Source organism: Vulpes vulpes, chromosome 2, assembly GCF_048418805.1.
Source record: "Vulpes vulpes isolate BD-2025 chromosome 2, VulVul3, whole genome shotgun sequence".
Lineage (NCBI taxonomy): Eukaryota > Metazoa > Chordata > Mammalia > Carnivora > Canidae > Vulpes > Vulpes vulpes.
The window spans coordinates 7,531,373-7,552,425 of record NC_132781.1 but is presented as its reverse complement, the minus strand read 5'-3'; the positions used below and the strand labels follow the sequence as shown (position 1 = coordinate 7,552,425).

The 21,053-nt window shown below is 59.9% G+C and overlaps 1 protein-coding gene across 1 annotated transcript in view; it reads right to left on the bottom strand.

Moving 5' to 3' along the window:
• Positions 1-535: 535 nt before the first annotated feature.
• SDK2 (sidekick cell adhesion molecule 2) overlaps positions 536-21,053 on the bottom strand; it is a 259,178-nt gene continuing 238,660 nt past the window's right edge. Inside the window, exons 41-45 of the mRNA XM_025999673.2 lie at positions 18,321-18,485; positions 16,963-17,103; positions 16,542-16,680; positions 13,994-14,120; positions 536-4,629 (exon numbers count right to left, since the gene is read on the bottom strand). Coding sequence (XP_025855458.1) covers positions 4,276-4,629; positions 13,994-14,120; positions 16,542-16,680; positions 16,963-17,103; positions 18,321-18,485 — 926 coding nt within the window. The 3' untranslated portion in view covers positions 536-4,275. The remainder of the gene's footprint in view (positions 4,630-13,993; positions 14,121-16,541; positions 16,681-16,962; positions 17,104-18,320; positions 18,486-21,053) is intronic.

The following is a 21,053-nucleotide window of genomic DNA, read 5'->3' as shown; positions in this document are numbered from 1 at the left end:
TGAGCGCGGGCAAGGAACTTGCCTTAAAGTATCACAGAGGCAGCGCACGTCTCTGGCGCCAGACCGCTTTAGTACAAACCCCGGCTTTTCCAATCCTCAAGGGCAACCCACTTAAATCGTCCCCTGATCCAGTTTCCCTCCTGAAGGCGCTGTCGTAGGATTCCCGGAGTTAATCAATGTAAAGTGGTAGGACCGGTGTCTGGCAGAGGGTGAATGGCACACAAGGGTCAGCTATCGTTATTAATCATTGCCATTTTGCCTCCAATTTGTTGCACTCCGAGTGGCTCTTATCCTAAAAGCGTAAAATAAATAAAATAGCGCGCTGCATTTGGAGGCACGGATGTCCCCTCACCTATGAATTAAGAAGGCAAGTAAGTTGGGCCCTCGTCTCTGCAAAAACACAGCATGGCTAACAGTGGACGCTGGAGGATTGCTTCAGTTTAATAGATTCAGATTCAGATTGCTTGAGTTTAATATGAGATAGCGGCCCCCACTTACCTTCCAAGGAGGAGGAGAATAAATGTTGCTTCAGAACTCCAAAAAAAAAAAAAAAAGTTTATTTATAAAATACTGACAAGTTTGACAGGCCATGGGACATCTCGTGGTATATATTTCAAATCAATTTCTTTCTTACCTTTCATTTAAAAAATAAACCCGCTAACAAGCTATATGACATATAGATATATATTTTTTTTCTTACAGATAGACACCTGCCACAATGAATAGTCTCCCCATAATTTTTCATTATATCTTTTAAATCAAAAAATAAAGATTTGTGTTGGTTTTTGTTTTTGGAGTCTATATGTGTAAAGAAAGGTAACACGTTTAAATGCTTTTGGTTATTCTTACGGAAACAGAGAGAAGGGGGTGGTCCCAAGAGGGCATCTGTGCTCCGGGTGGTGGCCAGGGTTGCCACTGGGCAGGACCATACAGAGGCACTCGGATGGGGCAGCTGTTGCTGGGGCCGGGGGCGGGGGACCCCTCGCTCCGGTCCTCCAGCCCCTCACACCATGTGCACCGTGGGGAGGGGAGGGAAGCCCCTGCCCAGAGTGGGCTCTGGGAGGCTCTGGCACCTTTAAAAGCTCTGCCCAGGGAGGAGGTGTGGGCAGAGACGGAAGGCCTCGCGGGGCGGCGGTGCTCTGGGCGGGGCAGCCACACAAGTGTCATTTCTTCTGAGTCACGGCAGTGTCAGGTGAGGGGACGGGCCCGGCCAGCTGGGTGTGCAAGCTCCCTGGGGCCCCGGGAGAAAGGTGCTTCTGGAACCAGCCTGGGCGCGGGGCCGCTGTGCCCACGGGGGTCGAGGCCACGAGAGGGAAGGGCAGCGCTGGGCGCCGCGGCCACCTGCCAGGTGCAACCCCAGCTCTCCCGAGGGCACGCTGAAGCAGAGCCACCTGGCACAGGTGTCCTGCTGTGGACCTGCTTCAGGTGGCCACGCAGACAAGGGCCCCGGCATCATCGGCCCAGGAAACCCAAGGGCAGGGAGGGCCCCGGGGCCCGTGGGCAGCGCCCAGCACATCCTTCCGATGTGCCCAGGTGTGTGGTCAGGGGTCGGGAGCCCCGGCTGCCCCGGCAGATACGTAAACGAGGGCAGAGGTGTCCTCCTTAGAAGTCTGGAGCTCCCTGGCTGGAGACCCGGCCTCCAGGCGTGGCTGGGTGGCGGGGCGACATCGTGGGGGGCGGATACGGACTAAGGGCTGGACTTTCTCCTCGGGCCCGGCCTGCCTTCGGGGGTGTGCAGCGTCCTCGCCCCCCAGAGACAACAGGTCCCAGCTGCCTTCTAGGCGGAGTGACCCCGGCCGCCCGGGGCCTCACCAGGGACAACTCCAGCCATCGGAAGGAACTGCAAGCCTCTTTGCGAACGCACACCCAGGTGTGTGTTCGGTGCACACGTGTGTGTGTGTGGGCGCGCATGTGTGTGAGCACAGTGCCAAGTGTGCACGGGTGTGTCAGCGTGGGTGTGAATGAGCCTGTGGGGAGGGGGAGGGGGGCACATCTCAGTGCCCCCAGGCGATCCATGGAAGTCAAAGGAGATCCGGCCTCGTGGGCAGTACACGCACACGCACACGCACACAGGTTGCTTCACTCGCCCCACTTCCCCCTACCCCCAACCCCCCACCCCCCCAGAGTCCTCACTGGGCTGGGCTCAATTTCATCCCCAAATGCAAACTGGGAACTTCCATAAATGGTGAAACACACAGCAGATAAGGGAAAGGATGAAGTTGTTAAAAAAAAAAAAAAAAAAAAGATGAGATGAAAAGCGTGAGATCACACAAGGTGGGGGGGGGGGCACAGCAGATGTGCTGCCATGGAGACGCCAGCTGTGTGCAGGGCAGGCCGGGCCAGGGTGCTTCCCTCCCCAGAGCCCCTTTGTGGAGAAGCCCATGCGTGGGCCGGGGCTGCGGAGACCTCAACCAGCAACCCCCAGGGGCTGAGCACCCCGGGAGGTGTGCCCTGCCCTCGGGTCCCTGGCTCTGCTCCCATCCCCCTCAGCTGATGTGGGGGTGCTGTGGGGCCGGGTGCGGACCTTCGCTTTCCTGGGCTTGCCTCCCAGATCCCCCCCTCAGGCCTCCCCTAACTGTTCCCCTCACATGGAGATGGGGCCCGTGTGCGGCACCCCCAGAGAGCCCTGTCCCCCGAAGGGGCCCCACGCTGAACTGAACGTGTCCCTGCAGGACCCTCTTCTCTCCCAGGGGCCGTCCACCCCAAACCGTGGGGCAGGACCAGCCAGGGGCACTCAGAGAATCCGACAGAGAGGTTCTTCCCTTAATCCCTTCATCCGGGGGCTGGAGGGAAGGTTCAGGCCACTCCAAGTGGCTTTTTTTAAAGAACATTCCTTGGAGCAGATTGTGTGTAAAAGCCCTGCTTCCCGTCAGCTATTCTTGTCCTTGGTCCCATCTGACCCGCTCCTCCCGGCCTGGCTGTGCATCTCAGGAGCTGTGTCCAGTTCGGACGGGGCCCCTCCTTGCTCCAAGCCCTGGCGAGGCTGAGCAGAGCCTGGAAGACCTGGCTGGGGGGTTGACTCTTTGCAAACCGGGCGCCGGGCCGACTGGGCAAATGCTGGGAGCTCTGGCCTCTAGACCAGGGGCTTGGCCCACCCCTCTGGGCTTCTGCACCCCTGTGCTTGGCAGGGGCGGGGGGGGGGGTGGTGGTGCGTGTTTTAGACATGGATGGCTCCGGGTTGAGAGGAAGAGGGACACACCTCTGGACGGGAGTGTCCCGTGTGGCTAGGACCCAAAGGGATTTCTCTTGGAGAGGATCCCTAGACCCTCCTCCTTGCAAATGCTGGGGGGGGGGGGGGGCGCTTGTGTGTGAGTCTCGGGGGGAGGGGGTCTATCCAGGGACAGGGGTGTGTCTGCCTAGATGGCCAGTCCTCACCCCTGCCTAGCTCTCCAGTCCCACTGAACTTCCTTGTCTAAGCAGCTTCCTTTACAGAGGATGCAGGAGGAACCTAAATTCGAAGAGGGAAGCCAAGGTTCTTTCTTACATTCTTGACTTCTTGCATTAGGGCCCAGTTATCCCGGTGATGCCTGGCCAGTGCCCTGTCCCTCTGCTCTCCCGAGGTGCTGTGGGGGGGCTCTTCCCTGGATTCACAATGAAAACAGTTTGTAAGAAACAAAGAGCTAGCTACGCAGACTCTCACCCCTTCCTTATTTTCCTTTCTCTAAATAAACCAAGTGTGGTGGAGACGTTGAGCCAGGGAGGGGACAGGACAGCAGAGCAGAGGGGACAGAGGAGCAGGCCAGGGGGCCGTCCGAGGCCTGCCAGTGATGCACGGGGAGGGGTGGGGGGTGTGGAGAGAGTAGGTGAGCTTGCCCCCCCCCCCCCCCCCAGCGATGCCCAGCCTTGCACGCCACCAGCCAGCAATGGGCCCAGGGCCCCAGTGCACGTGGAAGGGGCAGCTGTCAGGACTTCCAGAAGCTTCTGGCCCCTCAGCCATGCTGCCTCGCAGCTCTCCAGGCCTCTGCTTTCTTGCCCCCCTGCTCTCCCAGGCCCCCCGACCCTGCACCGTTCGCAAAGGGAGCAGCAGACCCCACAATCTGGAGCCGACCAGGCGCCGGCCACACACGGCCTCCCTCGTGGCTTCCTTCTCGTCCTTCTCAACACCGGCTCTGCTGGCCCTGGAATCTCTGGAAAAATAAACTCAGGAGGTGAAAAGTTGACTTGGTTTCTTGGTGTTTTTGTTTTCTGGCAGGCAGTGCGGGGAGGGGCGGGTGGGGGGCGGTTGGTGCTGTTTTTTTTCTCTCTTCTCTTCTCCCCCTTCCGACGAGGACGACGTCAAACAAACGAGGAAAATCCTGCTATAGGAGCCCGGGAGCCGGGGGTGAGGCTGCTGGGGGGGCGGTAGAGGGTGCTCTGCTGGCTCGGGGGGTTCGGGGGGTTCTGGGGCGTTGGGGTCCGACTGGCCTTGGGCCGGAAGAGGCTGCCCTGCTGGGCGCCGCTGCTGTTGGCCACGGTGGCGTGGTCCGGCTCGCCAGAGTCGCTCTCCGTGTAGCTGTAGGCCTGGGCCCGCGAGATGCCCTTCTGCTGCCGCCGCCACGAGTTGTAGTACGTGGGGTCGCTGATGTAGTGGTTGACAAAGGAGTGGGCCTTCTGGTGGGTGGGGTCGGCCTCGTACTCGCTGTCGCTTCCCTGGGGGGACGGAGAATCGGGGAGTCAGGGGCCCGGTGGGGCCAGGTCAGGGTGCTCAGGGCTGGAAGGCCCCAGGCGCCCCCGTATGAATCTCCCAGGCCCCTGGACAGGAGAGGGTGGCCACCACTGCGCCCTCACCGCCAAGGGGGGCCCGACGCCCCGCCATGCCCACCTTCCCTGCCCTTCGGAGCACATCGCGGAGACAGACCAAGTGTCCACTGTGGTGTTGCCCCCACCTGCAGGCCCCGGATGGGGATCCCTTCGATTGAAGGGAAATTCACAGAACATAAAGCTGTTTTAAAGTGTGAGGCTCAGTGGCTTTGGGTACATTCACAGAGTCGGGCAACCATCGCTCGGTGCAGTTCCAGAACGTTTTCAGCAGCCTGTGCCCACGGGCAGTCAGCGCCCGCCCCAGGTGACCGCCCACCTGCTTTCTACTTCTGTGGATCTACCTTCCCTGGACATTTCCTACGGGGGTGGGGGGATCACAGAGCATGTGGCTTGTGGGTCTGGCTTCGTTCACTTAGCATAATGTTTTCGGGATGGAATTCATCGTGCCTTTTCATTTTCTGTGTTTCCGACGCTTAGACACGTGGGGCCTTTGCTGAGTCTGCAGGGGCCACGGCTCCCGGGACTGGTCAGTCCTGGCAGCCAGCGGATGCCCTTTCGGAGTGACTTCTCCTCCCCTGTCCCTCGGCATCCCAGGGCCAGGTACCAGACACCTAGGGACAGCCCCTCTCAACCCCAGGGTCCACTGAACATATTCAAGCAAACCTAAGCCTGCTCTGGCATTAAAGGCTCCTGCCCACGTGTCCCTTCTGCTCCCTCTGCCTCCTGGGGACCTGGAGGTCCCACAAAGGTGGGACGAAGCAGCCACGAGGGTGCTTCCCTGAATGGCCCTACAGAGTGTGATGCGTCCCCTCTTCCCGGGAACTGTGAATAATTAGTTTTCTCAAGGGCAGTCATCTCCGCATCTACGGGCCTTGCCATACCTGGATAGCAACAAACCCGACGTTTTAGAACAGACGTTCATGCACGGGATACACTGAGTTCCAATCTCTGTCTACCCCTGACGTTCGGTGTGACTGGGGACGACGAAGCCAGGGCCGGACCTGCAGAGGCTCCTGGCGCCCAGGGGACGCGGGTGCCCGCCCACGCGCCATCCAGGATAAAAGCGACACTCGGTTATCAATCGAGCATGGGAGAAATATCAACAGGAGTTCTCAACGTCACACGATTGACGACCCTGGAGCTTTTTCTCATAAACGCAAAATGTGAGCTTATCCTTAAAACTGTGGATACTTCTCGCTGGCCTAGGGAGGGGGTGGGGTGGGGAATCGGCAGGAGGCAAGAGTCAGGCTGGGCTGCAGAAGTAAAACCTCTGCTCTCCTTGGTTCGCATCTGAATCGTGGAGCTAAAAATATCGTGCCCCCTCCTCCCCCCGCTCCCAGCAGTGTTTTGAGAACGAAGAAGAGGACAGATGGGAGCAGCTTTAGAACTCTCTGGAAGAGACGTGCTCTGATTTGAGCCAACGGGACACTCGCCGTGAAATGCAGCTGGGAAGGCCCCACTCGGGTTGCCGCCCCCGCGTCCTGGCCCTCGTATCATTTGATCAAACCCACTGCAGCAAGAAAACCCAGTGCACCCAGTGCACCCAGTGCACACGAGTCTGGGGGTGGTTAGCTGCGTGCTGCTTGACCAGTACAGCCAGCGGAGAGCGGCTGACCCGGCGGTGAGGGGTCTGAGCTCTGGGGAGTGCGAGGTACGCTGGCCCCCCAGCAACCCGAAGTCCTGAAGTCCCGTATGGCATCTGGCGCCTCACGGGAAAGATCTATGACAGATAGAACTACAGCCACGCCAGCCGGGGCAGCAGGACACTGTGGCTGACCATCACACCGTGGCCTTGTGGCTGCCACTGCTCCGGGAGTACCGAGAACGCGGTGCAGACAGGGTGAGGGTCGGCCCCGGAGCTGGGGGACAGCCATCCGCCTGATTTTCCCAAAGCCCACACATGCTCTGGATGACCCCCTGGCTCCTGCCTGGAGGTCACAAGACCGGGATGAGAGCCGGACTCCCCTCCCAGAGGGGATGACACACTCCCTCCTCAATCTGCAAATTGCTGTTGTCTGGCCCCTCCCCGCCTCCAAATCACCCCTCAACAGTCCTTACCACCACCCTGCACACCCTCCCAGGACCTCGGTCCTCTTGGCGGCAGAACTGGCTGCCAGAGACAATGGAAAGTCCCTCGCTGGCCCCATGACGTGGAGAAGTACAACACGAGCCCCTTTCTTTGCCTGCTGCCCAGCTGCCGGCCCAGGAGGGAACAAAGGGGCCCTACAGACAGGGGCTCCATATGCCAAGAGTGGGCAGGGGGCTGAGGGCTGAGCACCTGAGGGCTGGGCACCTGAGGCCTGGGGCTGCGGGCTGGCCGGCCCAGAGGCAGGAGAGGTGTGAGCAAGCTGCGGTGGATGCCATCCACGGGGCAGGGGGCGGAGAGGGGGCCCTGATCCGGGAGCAGCGAGGGGCTGTAAGTGTGGGCTTGGGAGACGGCCACCCCACAGTTCTGCCCATGGGTCAGATCTTTCCAGGAGGGCCCCCACCAACCAGCCTGAAGAGCTGCTAGCGTCCTTACTAGGGGTTCCAGAACTTAGCTAGCCCCACAAGGGAGTCCCTGTCACTGAAGCCCCCATCCCAGACTGAATGAGCACCTAGGAGGTGGCTGTGCCATGGCCAAGTCCCGACTCGGTCCCTTGCTAGCCAAGTTTGGATCCCTCCCTTGGTCTCTCCCAGCCTCAGTATCCTTGTCAGGAAAATGGGTAGATGTCTGTCTGTAGTTCACAGAGTGAAAAAGGCTCAGAAGCGCCTCAGGAGGGATCGAAAGGAGCAGGAGTCACGGAGGATGACTCCGTGTTCAGGCGGCTGGGAAAGGGGAAGAATGTTCCGCTCCTGCCCCCTCAAAGTAAAGCATCGCTCGAGTGGGGATGGGCTTCTCTGGCCCTCCCAGGGCCCAGACCCCAGAGCCCTTTCATGCACATCATCACCGGCTGATGGCTCCCCACTGTGGAGCACCTATGTGTGCCAGACGCCTGACAGGTACGGAAAAGCCGTGGAAGCAAGAGCCAGGAGCCCACGGAGGCAGGAGGAGCAGGGGGTTCGAGGTGGGCCGGCCCAGCCCCCAGCCCTCCCGAGCAGGCGGAGGGAGGGGGTCTCTGCCTCTGCGACCCCGCTCTCCCGCCTGCACCACCTCCTGGAACATCTGTTTCTTTTCTGCATGGGGGTGGGGTGAGAAGGGAAGAAAGCCGGCGAGGGGGGACCCGGGGCGCCCATTCCGGCTTTCAACTCTCACGCGGGCCTCGGTAATTGAATGCAGCTTCCCAGTAACCGGCCCAGCACAAAGGGGACCTTTCACGGGCAGTCCCGCCAGGCCGCCAGGCAATCAGGCGACTGCTCCAGCTCCGGGGCCTCTTAACAGCTCCTCAAAGCCACTCACTCAGCAATTACTGGGCCTGGGGAGGGGAGTGGCGGGCGAGGGGGGCCAGCGGGAGGGAGGACCCCGACTGGAGCCCACAACAAAAGGGAGGGAGCAAAGGAGAGCCTTCTGCGCAGGGACTCCCACAGCAGACTCAGGAGGCCGTGGGCGGGGGACCCCGGGGCCCGGGCAGGGTGCCCTCCTCTCGTTGAAGTCTGGCAGAAGGAATGTGTCGCCCCAGAGGACACGGGGTCCCCTGTATGGGCTCCTGTGGAAGCTGGGGCCCCTCCGTCATCTGCAGCCCAGGGGCCCTCCGTGTGGGTCTAGGCGGAGAGGGGCGCCCTTCCCCTGAGCCAGTGGGCCTCTCCTGGGCATCAGAGATTGGGGGGGGGTGCTGAGTGTCTCCCTCCCTGGAAGCCCCCTTTAGGCACAATTCTGTTAGGGATCTGGGCTTCTTGTACTAAAACAGCTCGAAATCTTCTCCCGGGAAATGTCCCTTGAAAGCTGACACTGGGACACGAGGTCACCTGGGTTCTCCCCACCACCTTCGGACATGCTCCTGTTTGGGGGCCTCATGGGAGGGAGGTCACTGGGATGGGCGGGGGCATCGGGGTCAGTGGAGGCCTCGCTCCCTCAGTCTCCCTTCTGTGCCGGGCATCTGGGTGAGGCCCTGGGAGCCAGCCAGCCCCAGATTTGAATTCCCGCTGCCTGCACTTCTGAGCTCTATGATGGAGGGCACGCTGCTTGACGTCTCTGAGCCTCAGTGTCACCTGTCTGTGAACCCGGGGTCCTGCTACTTGCATGGTGGGACGGTTAGATTCTAAATGAGAAGCAGCAGGAGATGGGCCTCAGTGACTCTCTTAGACTCGCGACGCAACTTAACGGACAAGAGGCAATCACTGGTCAAAGGCCAGACACTCGGACACTCAGAAGGAGGGGATGACGGAACCATTCAGCCAAACACAACCCTATAAACCCGCACTGCTCCCTGCTTCTAGGCACGACCCAGTCTGTTCACGCTCCGAGGCCCAGCTGAAATGCCACCTCCTCCAGGCAGCCCTCTGTGACTCCCCTCCCTCCCCACAGACGACTTACGGGGCTTTCCGTCCCTGCACCACGAGAAACAGGAAGCCTTTTGCTCTCCATTTTCCTCCTGAAGTTAGATACTGTGGTGCCGTAAAATTTTAATGAGAAATGAAAACATGTGGTTATTTGAAACATGTGGTTTCCCCCAATGGATCGCAACACACCACAACGCAGCCTTCAGAGGGTCCGTCCTGCTCACTCCTGGAGCTGCCACGTGTACACACACACAGCGCCTGGTACTGTTGAGCGGGTGCAGAGAAAGTAGTTGTTGAATAAATGCACCGAGAAAGGAGGGAAGAGGTTCCAGGGAGGACAAAACCACCACGGTGTCACCCAGGGCCCAACCCAACGAGCATGGCACACAGCAGGTGTGCAGGGGGCCTCGGTGGCCCACCCTGCACCCTGGGCCTTGTCATCCAGAGGCCCCGTGCCCCCCTGTAATATAGATAACCCCACCAGGCTTTGCACAGCACCCTGAGGGTCAAGGGCTGCCATTCTTGAACAATCCTTGGGGTCATTCCTGGCCGCCAGTAAGGCCTCCGTAAACGTTCACCCTGACGACCGGGTGCCCGAGACGACGTAATTCGCCCCGTGTATTTTCTTACAGGCTTCACTTCATCACAGTGAGTTTCCCAGGGCCGCCCAGGACATCACAAAGACTGAATATTTATTAGAAGAGGCGTGCCATTGGCTGGAAATTCCTTTTCCATTGAGACTTAACTTGTGTGCCAGGCAATTCCTCTCCCATACTTGGGCTCTTACTTTGAAAATGCCGTTGGAACGCAGCCAGACTTCGCTTTCAGAAGTTGCATCCAACGAGCCCATGGGCTCTTCAAACCTCAGCCTTTGTGTGTCCCCCGGCCTGGAGCCCCCTCCAACCCGCACCCCTCGCACCCCTGGGGCGACAGCCCCTCCCCAGGCCCGCCCCGCATCTTCCCACAGCCCCGCTACGGCCTTTCTCACATCTTATCATGTGGGTTTGTTTATAAGCAACGTGGACTTCCGTCGATTACCGTATCGCAGGAAAAGGGCTGGGCAAATCTCTGCCAGTTTTTGGAGAGTCGGTTTTGGGTGGTCTGACTTGGAATCGAAACCAGGCAGGCAGACGTGGGATTCACTCCCAGAGGACCTAGGGGGAGGGGGACTTCCAAAGGTCAAGCCATCCTTCTCCAGAGCGGCTGAAATGCAGGCCCACCCCCCCACCCGCCGCCTGCGTGGCTGCTGACCCCGGGGGGACAGGTCCCTGCAGAGGCCACCCCGTGCAGGAGGACCGCGGAGCATCCACCATAAGCCCCCAAACTGCAAGTCACCGTGGCAGATGCTCTTCATACCAGACGCTGGCGCGTAGCTGCGCTGCTTCTCACGGGGCCGGTCAGTAGTAATAGCATCTGCTTATTTGTGTTTTCAACAAGGGCATCCGAGGGAGACCAGCCGCTCCGCCTCCGGGCCTGTCCCCTCCAGCCCACCCGGAGCTCCCTGGAGGCAGGGTCACGTCTCCATCACCTCTCCGTCCCTGGAGTCCACACTCAAGGGATGAGGGTGGAGGAGAAGTCAGGCTGTGCGGCTCCCCTGCCGCCCCCCACTGCACCCACCAGGGTCACCCTCCCTGCCCTGGGCAGATGCTGACATCAGGCCCCCTTAGCTGTCAAGGCACAGAGTTTGATCTGACCCTAGAGGCATAACAGGCAAGTGGGGTCGGGTCTTGTCATGGTGAAATCACAGAGCAGTCTGTGATTGGGGTCCTGTCGGTGACCCTTGGGGGCTCAGGATGGTGGCTCTCTCCCAGCAGGTATGGAAGCAATTTGACCTCTTACCTAAAGGTACGCTTAGCACCAGCACAGCATGCTGGTGCCCTGGGCCTGGGGCGTGGTGGGGGCCGTGAGCGAGGTGGCTGGGCCCTCTCAGGGCTTCCTGAGCCGTGTACCTCTGAAGATGCCAGTGCTCTGGCAATGGCCTCCGGGATCCTAGACGACCTGCAGCGGCCCCAAAGCCAACTGCCTGGTTTTCAAGAACAATTTCAACGCAAACAGACCCAAAGGATCCTGACTGCCTTGTCCAGGGCCCCCGTGACGAGCCTGACTCCATCCCCCGGCATGCGCCCCTTGTAACGGTCCCTTGGATAGGGTGCCGCCGTGCTGTGTGGGTGTGGGCTGCGAAGGACCCCCGCCCCATCCCGGAGTCAGGGAGGAACGGAGCCGGGATTCAAGCCCGGGGCTGAACACCAGCCACGACCATGCACTGCTGCTTTCAAATGACTGTTTCCCTGTTCAAAGCCACCCTGTGATGGGGCTGGATGATCACCCGAGTGATCCGCTCTGCGAAGCTGCTAGGGCACCTCTCTTGGGGGACAGCCTCAATGCCTCTGGAACTTTCCTCCGAGTGCGCATGTCTTAATCCTTTGAAGATGAGCTCAAGCTTTGTTTTTTTTGTGTTTCTTTAAAGGAAACCCACAGTCACTTGTTTTCAAGTGTCTCATCGGCTAGCTCTGAAGGCCTTTCCAGAAAGGTCTGCCGTGAGGGTGACGTCACCGGCTTTGGGGCAGGGTAGGGCCGAGGCGCCAAGCTGGGCTCTGTGTCAGAAGGGCCTGTGTGCGGGGTCTGACTAGGAAGTGGTGAGGCACGTGGGAGGGTGAGGGCAGGGCGTGTGACCGTTGTCACCAGAGTCACTTTGAAGGGCCACGCCTCTCCGAACGTGTGCGTTCTGGCCTTGGTCCCAAAGGAATGGTGTGACAACCCTGAACCTGTTCCTCTGTCCTGCCAATCTGCTTTGGTCTTGACCAGCTTCTCCAGTGACCCTCCTATGCTTTCACGACAGTGTGCAGCATGCCACGTACCCCTTGCCAAGACGGACACCGGGGAGGGGACAGACTATCGAAGTGTCTGTCTTCATGGAATTCAGCTTGACATAGATAAACCCAACCGAGCTCCAAATCAGACCCCAAGCCATCCCAAGGTCCACAGGCGGAGCTCGAGGCCTGGGCTGGGGTCCACTGCTCCCCGTGAAGGGGGACGTGGGCCTTCTGCTGTGATGAGGCTTCTGGAACCAGGAGGCCTCCCTCTCCGGGCCATGTGCTTCCCGTAGGTGACTGGTTCCAGATTGCTATGGAAACCGTATTCAAAGTGATGGGCTGGTTTTGAACAAAAGGCACCAGGGGGAAGCGGGGGATTCCAAGGACCCTGGAGTAGGGTGGCCTTAGGATGACGGTGCTTCTCTCAGTGACTTCTTCAAGGCTGGGGGTCCTGGCATGGCCTCAGGCCAGCGCCACGTCCTGGAGGAGGTTTCTCCTGACTCCGGGAGAGATGGCCACGGGCCATGGGAAGGCATCCGGGCGGTATCTTCCGCACTCAGAGGGCTCACTCCCTGTAAGGTCAGTGCCAGCCAAAGAGTGTGCGGGAGTAAGGCCCTCTGCGGAAGGTTGAAGGAGTCGGGTCAGAGCAGCACGGGGAGCCCCTTTGGTCTCCATAGACCGGAGCGTGGCCTAAGGAGCCCTTTGTCACGGCCTCTTGGGCAGAGGGAGTCCCTTTACTTTTTTGGGGGAATTTTCCCTTGAGTGCCTAGAACCGACATGCTCATGGCCACGTTTAGGGAGAAAGAAAGGAAAACCATGCTTCAGCGAAGCATGGCCTGGGAGGTCCCAGGTTGTATATGGCCGCAAAGAGTTAAATCCTTATAACACGACGCCACAACCGGAATCATGTGAGTTCCTGAGTTAGCCAGGCTAAGTTGGGGTCTCTGTCCCTGCCAGCTCTGTGTGAGCTGGGGTGTTAGCTCCAGCCCTGTGGGCTCCGCCAAGCCCATCAGTAACCCTGGAGCTGAACAAAACAGTAGTGAGCCAGAGGCCCCGGGTCTACTGGGCCCGTGACCGGATCCTGGGTGCCCTGGCACCTCCTGCTCGGCGGATGGCCTCGTTCCCTGCTGGCACCCCTTCGTTCCTGTCCTCTCCCAGGACCGGGGGCAGAAAGGTCTAGAGCGTGGGATGCCGTGGCCTTTCTCCGTCCCTTCCTGGGCAACCACCAGGCTTGGCCAGGGCCAAGAGGGCTGGGTGGGAGGCCACGACATGACTTCATTGGAATGCACTCAACCTGCCCCCCCGCCCGTCCCCACGATCTGGAACAGTGTCCCTATGTGGCCCACCTAATGGCAGCCTCTCTAAAGCTCCGTGTCTCCCAGAGGCACCATCTCCTTCTTAATATAAACCCTGACATTTATTGGACAGCGGCTGTGCGTGCTGGCTAAGCTTCTCTGTGCCCCCTCTCAGCAATCCCACAGCCCCGAGACACAGCCTGTTAGTGTCCTCGCCTATTCTGCAGATGGAGAACCAGGCTCAAAGAGGTTGCCTACCCCATCCAGGATGCTCTGCTCCACAGGCAACAGAGCCACGATGCAAACTGAGGCCTGAGCCTCCAAAGCTTAGGGCCTCACTAGGCTGCACCGCTCCCCATTCTCGGGGCTCCGGGACTTATCACCCTCAGTTTCTGACCCGAACCAGCGAAGGTCAGCCCTGGCAACGTAGGGCTCCTTCTCTTGGCCTTCATGAGCTCCCCTGCAGGCCAGAGCAGGTGAGGAGACTCTGGACACTCTAGAGGTGTTGCCCGGGGGGTCTTATCTGGTCAAGGTTACAGGGTCCCCATTGGCCCTGGAGCAAACTCTGAGCAGAGCTTAGCACGGGACAGCAGGTCCATATTTGACTCCCAGATAGTTTCCTGGGGCCCCTTAGTCTCTGCAGCCCCATAAAGGCCAGGAGATGAGGAAGCCCAGGTGACAGCCCACCACTCCCACTCCAGGGCACCTGGCCCTCCTGCCCCTCACCTGAGAGTCGGAGATTTCTGAGGGCTTCTCGGTCAGGCTGCTGCTCTCTGCCGGGATGAGGTCATTGTACTTGGTGACGTCTTCGTCGGAGTAGTGGAGGCTGCCGGGGCTGGGCCGGGGAGGGGACCTAGAGGGTGCAGGGGTGAGGAGGCTGAGAGGCGGCCTCATCCAGAGTGGCCGGCCTGGTCCTTGATGCCTCCGTCCTATGTCCCTCCTCCCTGGGGTGCAATAGGCTCTGCTGGACCAACCTCCCGAACCAGCACCAGGGAAATGAGGGGCAGGGAGACACTCCCTCCCTTCCCACTGGACTCTCCATTCATGGTTTCAAGGCCTCGGGGACTGGGATCCCTTGGCGGGGAATGTTAGAAAGCCTTTCTGCGCCCCCCGAGACCTCCGAGTCACAATCCCAGGTGAGGCCTTCATGCCTGCGCTGCAGACAAAACCGTCCTCCCCCTTGTCATTCCTGAACTCACCCAGGGAGCATTAGAGGGTTAACGTAAAGCATTAAGAGTAAAAGGGAAACCGCTGCCTCCTCCCTTCAGATCTGCTCAGAGACCAGAAATGAATCTGGGCGTGGAGTCCTGCCCAACCTTTGAAAATCAGCCTTGGACAAAGTGCATTTTGCACTGAGTTAGAGACTTGGCTCTGTGTCACCTGCACGAACGAACACGCAGGACGGGGCCCCTCGGCACTCCGCCTGCCGTGGGTGCCCAGAGGCTGGAGGCCAGGCTGTGCTTTCCAGAACCACCCGAGCTGAGGGTGAGGGTAGTGGGCTGGGCAGGCTCCTGGGGACACCAGGCGGGTGGCTGGGGTCTTTCACGACCCTGTCCTGTTTGGGATTCCTCGGGACAGGGCTCAAGGGAGGCACTGCCCAGGGCCCGGCGCCCCGAGGTCTGCCCAGCCTGCTCGAGGAAGGTGTCCTGGAACCGTGGTGCTGAACGCCAGCCACCCCCACCGGGGCCGGCCGTGCTTGGCTACAGAAACGCTGCTCTGAGAACGATCCCACGGCCTGGGAGCGTGTCCCAAGCAACCTCCCCACCCCCTCCAACCTCTTGTACTACATCTGCACTGATTCGATTCCAAAGGACAGAGCCGCATCCTTAACCACTTAAAAATAAAACCGTAACAATAGTGGCAGCGGCTTCGTGTAGACAAGACGGGCAAATGCGTGATGCTGGGCAGGGGGAAGGGGGTGGAAATGGGGTGTCAGGCTCGAGCTGTCTTGGCCACCAGCAGGGTGAGTGAGGAGCTGACGGTGTGGCCAGGGCTGGGTCGGACTCCCAGAGCCCGGGGCTGGTTTGGTGCAAACAGGATCTCTGTATACACAGCAGGGTAGAGGACACACGGGGGCCGTGGTGTGTGTACTCTGGGGGCGTGAGAGGCAGGCGAGGCCGGGCCATCCGTGAAACGCCCCGTTGTTCCGTGTGGCAGGGTCCCGGAGCCAGCCTGGCGGGGCTGCAGTGGACCTGCTGGGCCCACCGCCTCGGCCTCAAACGGCTCTTTCTTTGGAAAGCTGGATCTGGCGGGGGATGAGAGCAGGGCCTGCCGGCCTGCGCGCCCCTCCCTCTGTCCTCCTGATGAACACACACATCGCCTCTTCCCTCCAGGACGAGACAGAGGGGAGCTTTGTGAGCTGCGCCCGACCAGCGTGCCCCTCCGATGAACCGGGAATGTTAATAGGGCTGAGGCCGAGCGGACGGGCGCTGCTGGGTGGCGGCCCCCTCCATCCCTCCTGAGCTCCCTGGAGCATAAGACTGCCAGGTCACATCAGGTGAGCCCTGGCAGGTGGGCCCCAGCAGCTGCCCTGGCCCTCGGACACGGGCAGCCCAGCCTGCCACAGGGAGTGGGGCTGGGGTGGGGGACGCGGACCTAGGGCTGGAGACAAGTCAGGAGGACACAGGGGCGCGGTGCACCGCCCGCCGGGACCTCTCCTGGCTGGCTGTTTGCAGACGCTGCCCTCCGAGGATGAGGACGGTGCTGGCAGCATGGACTTGTGGGGCGAGTAGGAATAAACTGTTCCATAAGAGGTAGGAGTCAGGACCCAGGGGAGAGGGTATCCACGCTCTGAACACCCCTTCCAGAACTGAGAGGAGACAGGTAAGGCATAAGCAATAACGGGGGGACTCCGGGCACCTGCCCCTCAGGTGTGTCTGTCTGGCCTACCTCTGCTGGGCCTGCCCCATTGCTGGGGCAAGCGGCTCTCACAGCTTCCCCCCTGCTCCTCGGAGCAGCTGGCTCCAAACAGTGGCAGGTTTGGGTGGGAAAATTGCACACGTCCTTTGCATTTTGCTGTCCCTGGCAGGTCCCTACTTCCTGTGCCTTTTCTCCCTACTGCGCTCTCACACAGGGCTGTGGCCTCCACACCCTGGTTGTGCTGCTTGGGCCCCATGGGCCATCCCAGGCCCTGAGCTCGAAAGCCATTTTGGGACAGTGAGACCACGTGGACACTGCCTGCTCTGTGGACCTCCCAAGAGTCCTCCTCACCCCCGGGCACTGCTGGCCCCCCAAACTCCATCCCCCCTGCCCCGCCATGCCCAGAGCCCTCTACCTGGTGTACAGGCCGTTCTTCCGGCAGAAGGAATTCTTGACCGAGAGCCTCCGGTTGTTGAGTTCCAGGGCAGGGAAACTGCTTTCATCCAAGCTCATCATCTCCCCGTGGCCAAGGGCACCAGACTTGGCACTGTTCCCTGGCAGGGGGGAGGTGGGGGGAGACCGCATCCGGTCAGCTGTGCCATCCCTTTAGACTGCTGGCCTCCCCTCTCCCACCTGGCCGGGATGCTCTCTCTTTCTCTTGTTAGAGGTGAGACCAAACGGGAGATGGAGATCGTACATAGGGGCCCCAGACTGCCCCCCCCCCACCTAGCAGAGCAGGTGCATTCCTAGGAGAGAACCCCCAGCCCCAACCTTGCCGAAAGGGAGGCGGACCCAGGAGCATCCCATCCAGCCAGCAGGGCTTGGTGCCAGCTCACCAGAGTCCGTCTTCTTGGCATACTTCTTGCTCTGGCCTCGGATGATGAGCACAAAGACCAGAAGCAGGATGAAGATGAGGCCAACGAGGGCAATGACCACCAAGAACCACCACTCCTCGTAGAAAGGGTTGGCTTTCTGGGCTGGAACATGAATGGGGGCAGGGGTGTCAGGTGCCTCCTACCTCTAAGCCTCCCGCTCCAGCTGGGACCCTACCACCTGCTCAGTTTATGGCATGCACAGTCTGTGCCCCATTGCAATGAGGTAGACCCTAAGACAAGGTCAGCAGGGACAGTTTTAGCCCAAGGGCCAGCTCTCATCCATTGGTAAAGGGATGCCTGGAGGGCTGCTTTGAGTTCTGAGGCTGCATCTGGACTCGCCAGCAAAGAGTGTGGGGGTTGATTAGTGATGTCTGCCAAAGACACAGGACGGAGAAGCAGTAGTGTGCATGCTGATTTTCCTTTTTTACCTCCCCCTCCTCTTGCCACCCATGGTCTAGGGGCTACCTTGACAGGCAGGCCCACATTCGTTTTGGGGAGTACCTTTCTGGTGTGTGGTAGGCCTGGGAGACTTTCTCCCCAGGGACTGGACTCAGTCTTTCTGTGGCAGCAGAAAATGAGGGGAACAGGGAGGGGGGACATGTGTGGGGCTTCAGAATGCTCCCTCCAGCCAGGGCTCTCCTTCCTTCAAAGCCCTCAGTACCACGCTTTGTGCACAAACCACTACTAATCCAGGGGGCTGCCTAATGAGGAGCTGGCTCTTCTATTCCCCGTGCCCTGGTTCTATCAATCTGGACAAGGGAGATCGTATGTGGGAGGAGGGAGGCCGCCAGGTTTCTGAGCCTCACCCACTGGGTTACCATTCTGAGCTATGTTTCTGCTTTGAGGGAAGGGGCCTTGGTATGAAAAGTTGGGCGAGTGATTGGATTTGAGGTCATGGGTTTCGGCACTGGAGTCCTCGGTGAGTCCTCCAAGACGCGCTGGACGGGAAGCATGAGAGGAAGAAGGGGAGGGGTGGCAGTCCTATGCCTCTCAGCCCCAGACAATGCTCCACAGGCCACTGCATCTGTTTTGGGGTTGGTTTCCATAGAAACATGCAGTTTATGGCCTGAGTGAATTCTCTCGGGTGATGAGCTCACAGAAGCTCTCATCTTGGGCCCAGGGATGTGTCCACAAGCCCCACTGAGCCCCCTCCCCAGGGCTTCTGGAATCCTTGCAAAGGAACCCCAGAGACACACAGCCACCAGCTGCTTCCGGAGCTCAAAGCTGACCCAGGCCCTGGTCCAGGGCTCACTGCTTGGAGAATTGAGAGGACAGGACATGTCTCCATGCCAACGCGTCTTCTGGTGCATGGGCAGTACCTGGCACAGACTGGGAGGGGCTGCTGGGGGTGCCGAAGCCATAGTCGTTGACGGCGATGACTCGGAAGTCGTAGCTCACGCCTGGCTTCAGGATGTCCATGCTGAATGTGTAGGAGGTCACCTCCTTGGGGATGTCTTTGATGAGGATGTCCCATAGCCCCTCGTCTGCAAGAGTGTCGAGAGGGAGACACCCCGTGAGAGGGAGCCCCCTCCTACCCCACCTGCTGCCCCCGGAGAGCAGGGCCTGTCTGGACTGCCCAGTCAATGCTGAATCTCTGCAGGTATTTTTCAAAAGATGGCCTTTTGGAGTCTCCGACCCTTTGGTTCCCTTTATTAAAATATCTGTAAAATATTTAAAGACGTGTAGTATGTAGAAAACACGATACCCGCCAACCCAACGCCACCGCCCACAGGAGACTCAGCATTCTGGTACCTGTGTAGAAGACCTCAAATCACCTGTTTTCACATCATTAAAAGTGCCGGTCAACGTGACTTTACGTGGTTGCCTACGATTCTATCACACGGGTATATCCTCCTTTCCTTAACTGGGCCCCTCTTTTTCTGACTCCCCCCTTCCTATTCAAAATATATATAGTAGTGGGATCAGACAAAGAGGAGACCCCTTTTTAAAAAATAGCCACAGGAGGGGCTGGCCTCGCCTGTGAGGGTGCGGACCGATGGGGGCCCATCCTCAGCTGCCTCCTTGCTGAGGAGCAGGAAGCCGGGGATAAAGCGCCCAGACAAGCCTGGAGGGGTCCCCCATCTGTTCTCCACCCACATTGTCCCCAACCACCCCCATCCTTTCAGGCCTGCCCTTTTGTCCGTGGCTCTCTGGGTCTGACCCTTTTGGGACTGAATTCATGTCCACCTCATTCAAAAGGAGCAGCGGGCATGTTGCTCCCCACGAGAGAAGTGCAAGCACCTGCCGGGGCCCCGCAGCATCCACCTCGGGCCCCCAGCCAGAGGCTCCATGCAGGGCCACTGGGACTGGCGTGGCCCTTGGAAGGATGGGGCGCCCTTCTGCTTGTTGCTGATTTTCCAACTAAAGTGTGGGGGTGATCCAGGGAGTCCAGGGATCTTAGAACTCTGTGGCTGGGCTCCTAGGTCTTGCGTCCTGTGGCGCGCTCCGGGGAGGGCACCTGGCAGCCTCAGCGAGGCAGCGTTCCTGAGCTCCTTCTGGTAAGAGCCGCCCGTCGGGTCCACAGGCTACCCCCTAGCTCCAGCTTGGTGCTTCCAGCCTCTTCCAGGGGCTCACGGATTCTGGTTCCTTCACCACACGTGTCACGGATCCATCCACGCCAGGAACTCTGGTGGAGGCACCCATCACCCCCATCGTCCTCTCTGAACTGTGGACCACGAGGGTGCTGGCCCTGCCCACCCAGTTCTCTCCAACTGGAAGTAGCCGCGGGGGCCCATCTGCATCCTGCCGTCCTCACCAAGGCGTGGGGTCCTGAGCTTCGCCTCATCTTCTGTCTTAGTTGTTTTGTGCATCTGCCTCACGCACCCTGTGGCTGTCCCCCACCAGGCTGTGCCATCCCTCCCGGGCAAGGACCCAGCCTGATTCGCCTCTGCAGCCCAGCGCCCAGCACGGGCATCCTCTAAGTGCTGGTGGGACAACTGGAGGCGACTCTTCTTCCCCAACCTTCTCAGAACATTGGGTGCTCTGGCTTCATGCCCTGAGAGCCGAGGATCGGGGTGCCAGCCCATGCTCCTCCCATGACCCTGAACGGTCTTTTGTTCACTTTCAATGCCAGTCAACAGTGGCGACAGTGATGATGGTGATGACAACACAGCCGAGACTCTTGTTCCTCGTCAAGCAATGTGGTTCTATGGGCTTTACTTTACGTTTCACACCCATGGTGGCCGTGGGGAGAGGGAAGCACTGCTGTGTTCACGTTATGGATGAGAGAGAGAGAGGGGGAGAGGGAGGGAGAGAACCCATCCTCCCAATGTCAGGCTGCCCTAAGTGGCAGGGCTGGTGCTCCAGCCTAGAGCTGTCACTCCCCACCACCTGGCACCCAGCACCCTCCGGGTGTCCAGGACGGTGCTGTTTGAGGTCCGCGGCTGACTCAGTGTTGGCTGAGTGGGCTCATCCGGGACCCTGCTGCCTCCCAGGAGCTGGGGCCTCAGCCCGCTGTGTGACCCACCTTGCTCTGCCCTGCACAGAAACAAAGGGTGGGGCTGGGCTCTGGGGCCAGGCCAGAAGCTGCTGGAATGTCATGCTGGGGCTCTGGCCTCCAGCCTCACGAGTCGGCTAATGTGCGTGGCTGGTTCCACGGGCCAGAAACCTTGAGTGAGAGAGGCCCTCCCTGCTCGGCAGGACCTGCCAGTTCTGGGTTCGTAGAAAGCAGGCGTGTTTGGTTGATACTACCCAGCGAGGCAGGGGGAGCACAGATCAAGACGGATCTCCTCCTGGAGAGGAGGATGTAGAGCCGGGGGTGTGGGGGCGGCGTGGAGGTGGAGAGATGCTCTCCAGCAGCCCCACGGAGAGGCACGGCTTTCCCCTGGCCCTCTGCCCTCACCCCCCTGTCACAGCCTCCTTTGGTCTCTGTCGCAGCTCTTGGGCACCGCTCCCAGACCCGACCCTTCAGGGGTTCTGCCTTGATCCCACCTCGGCCTTGCGCACCGAGTCACGGCCCCCCGCCCCAGGACGCCAGGTCCCACACTGGGCCTCCCAGGGAATGTTGGAAAATCAGCAGGACGGGAGTCGGGAGCCAACATTCCACAGCCTGG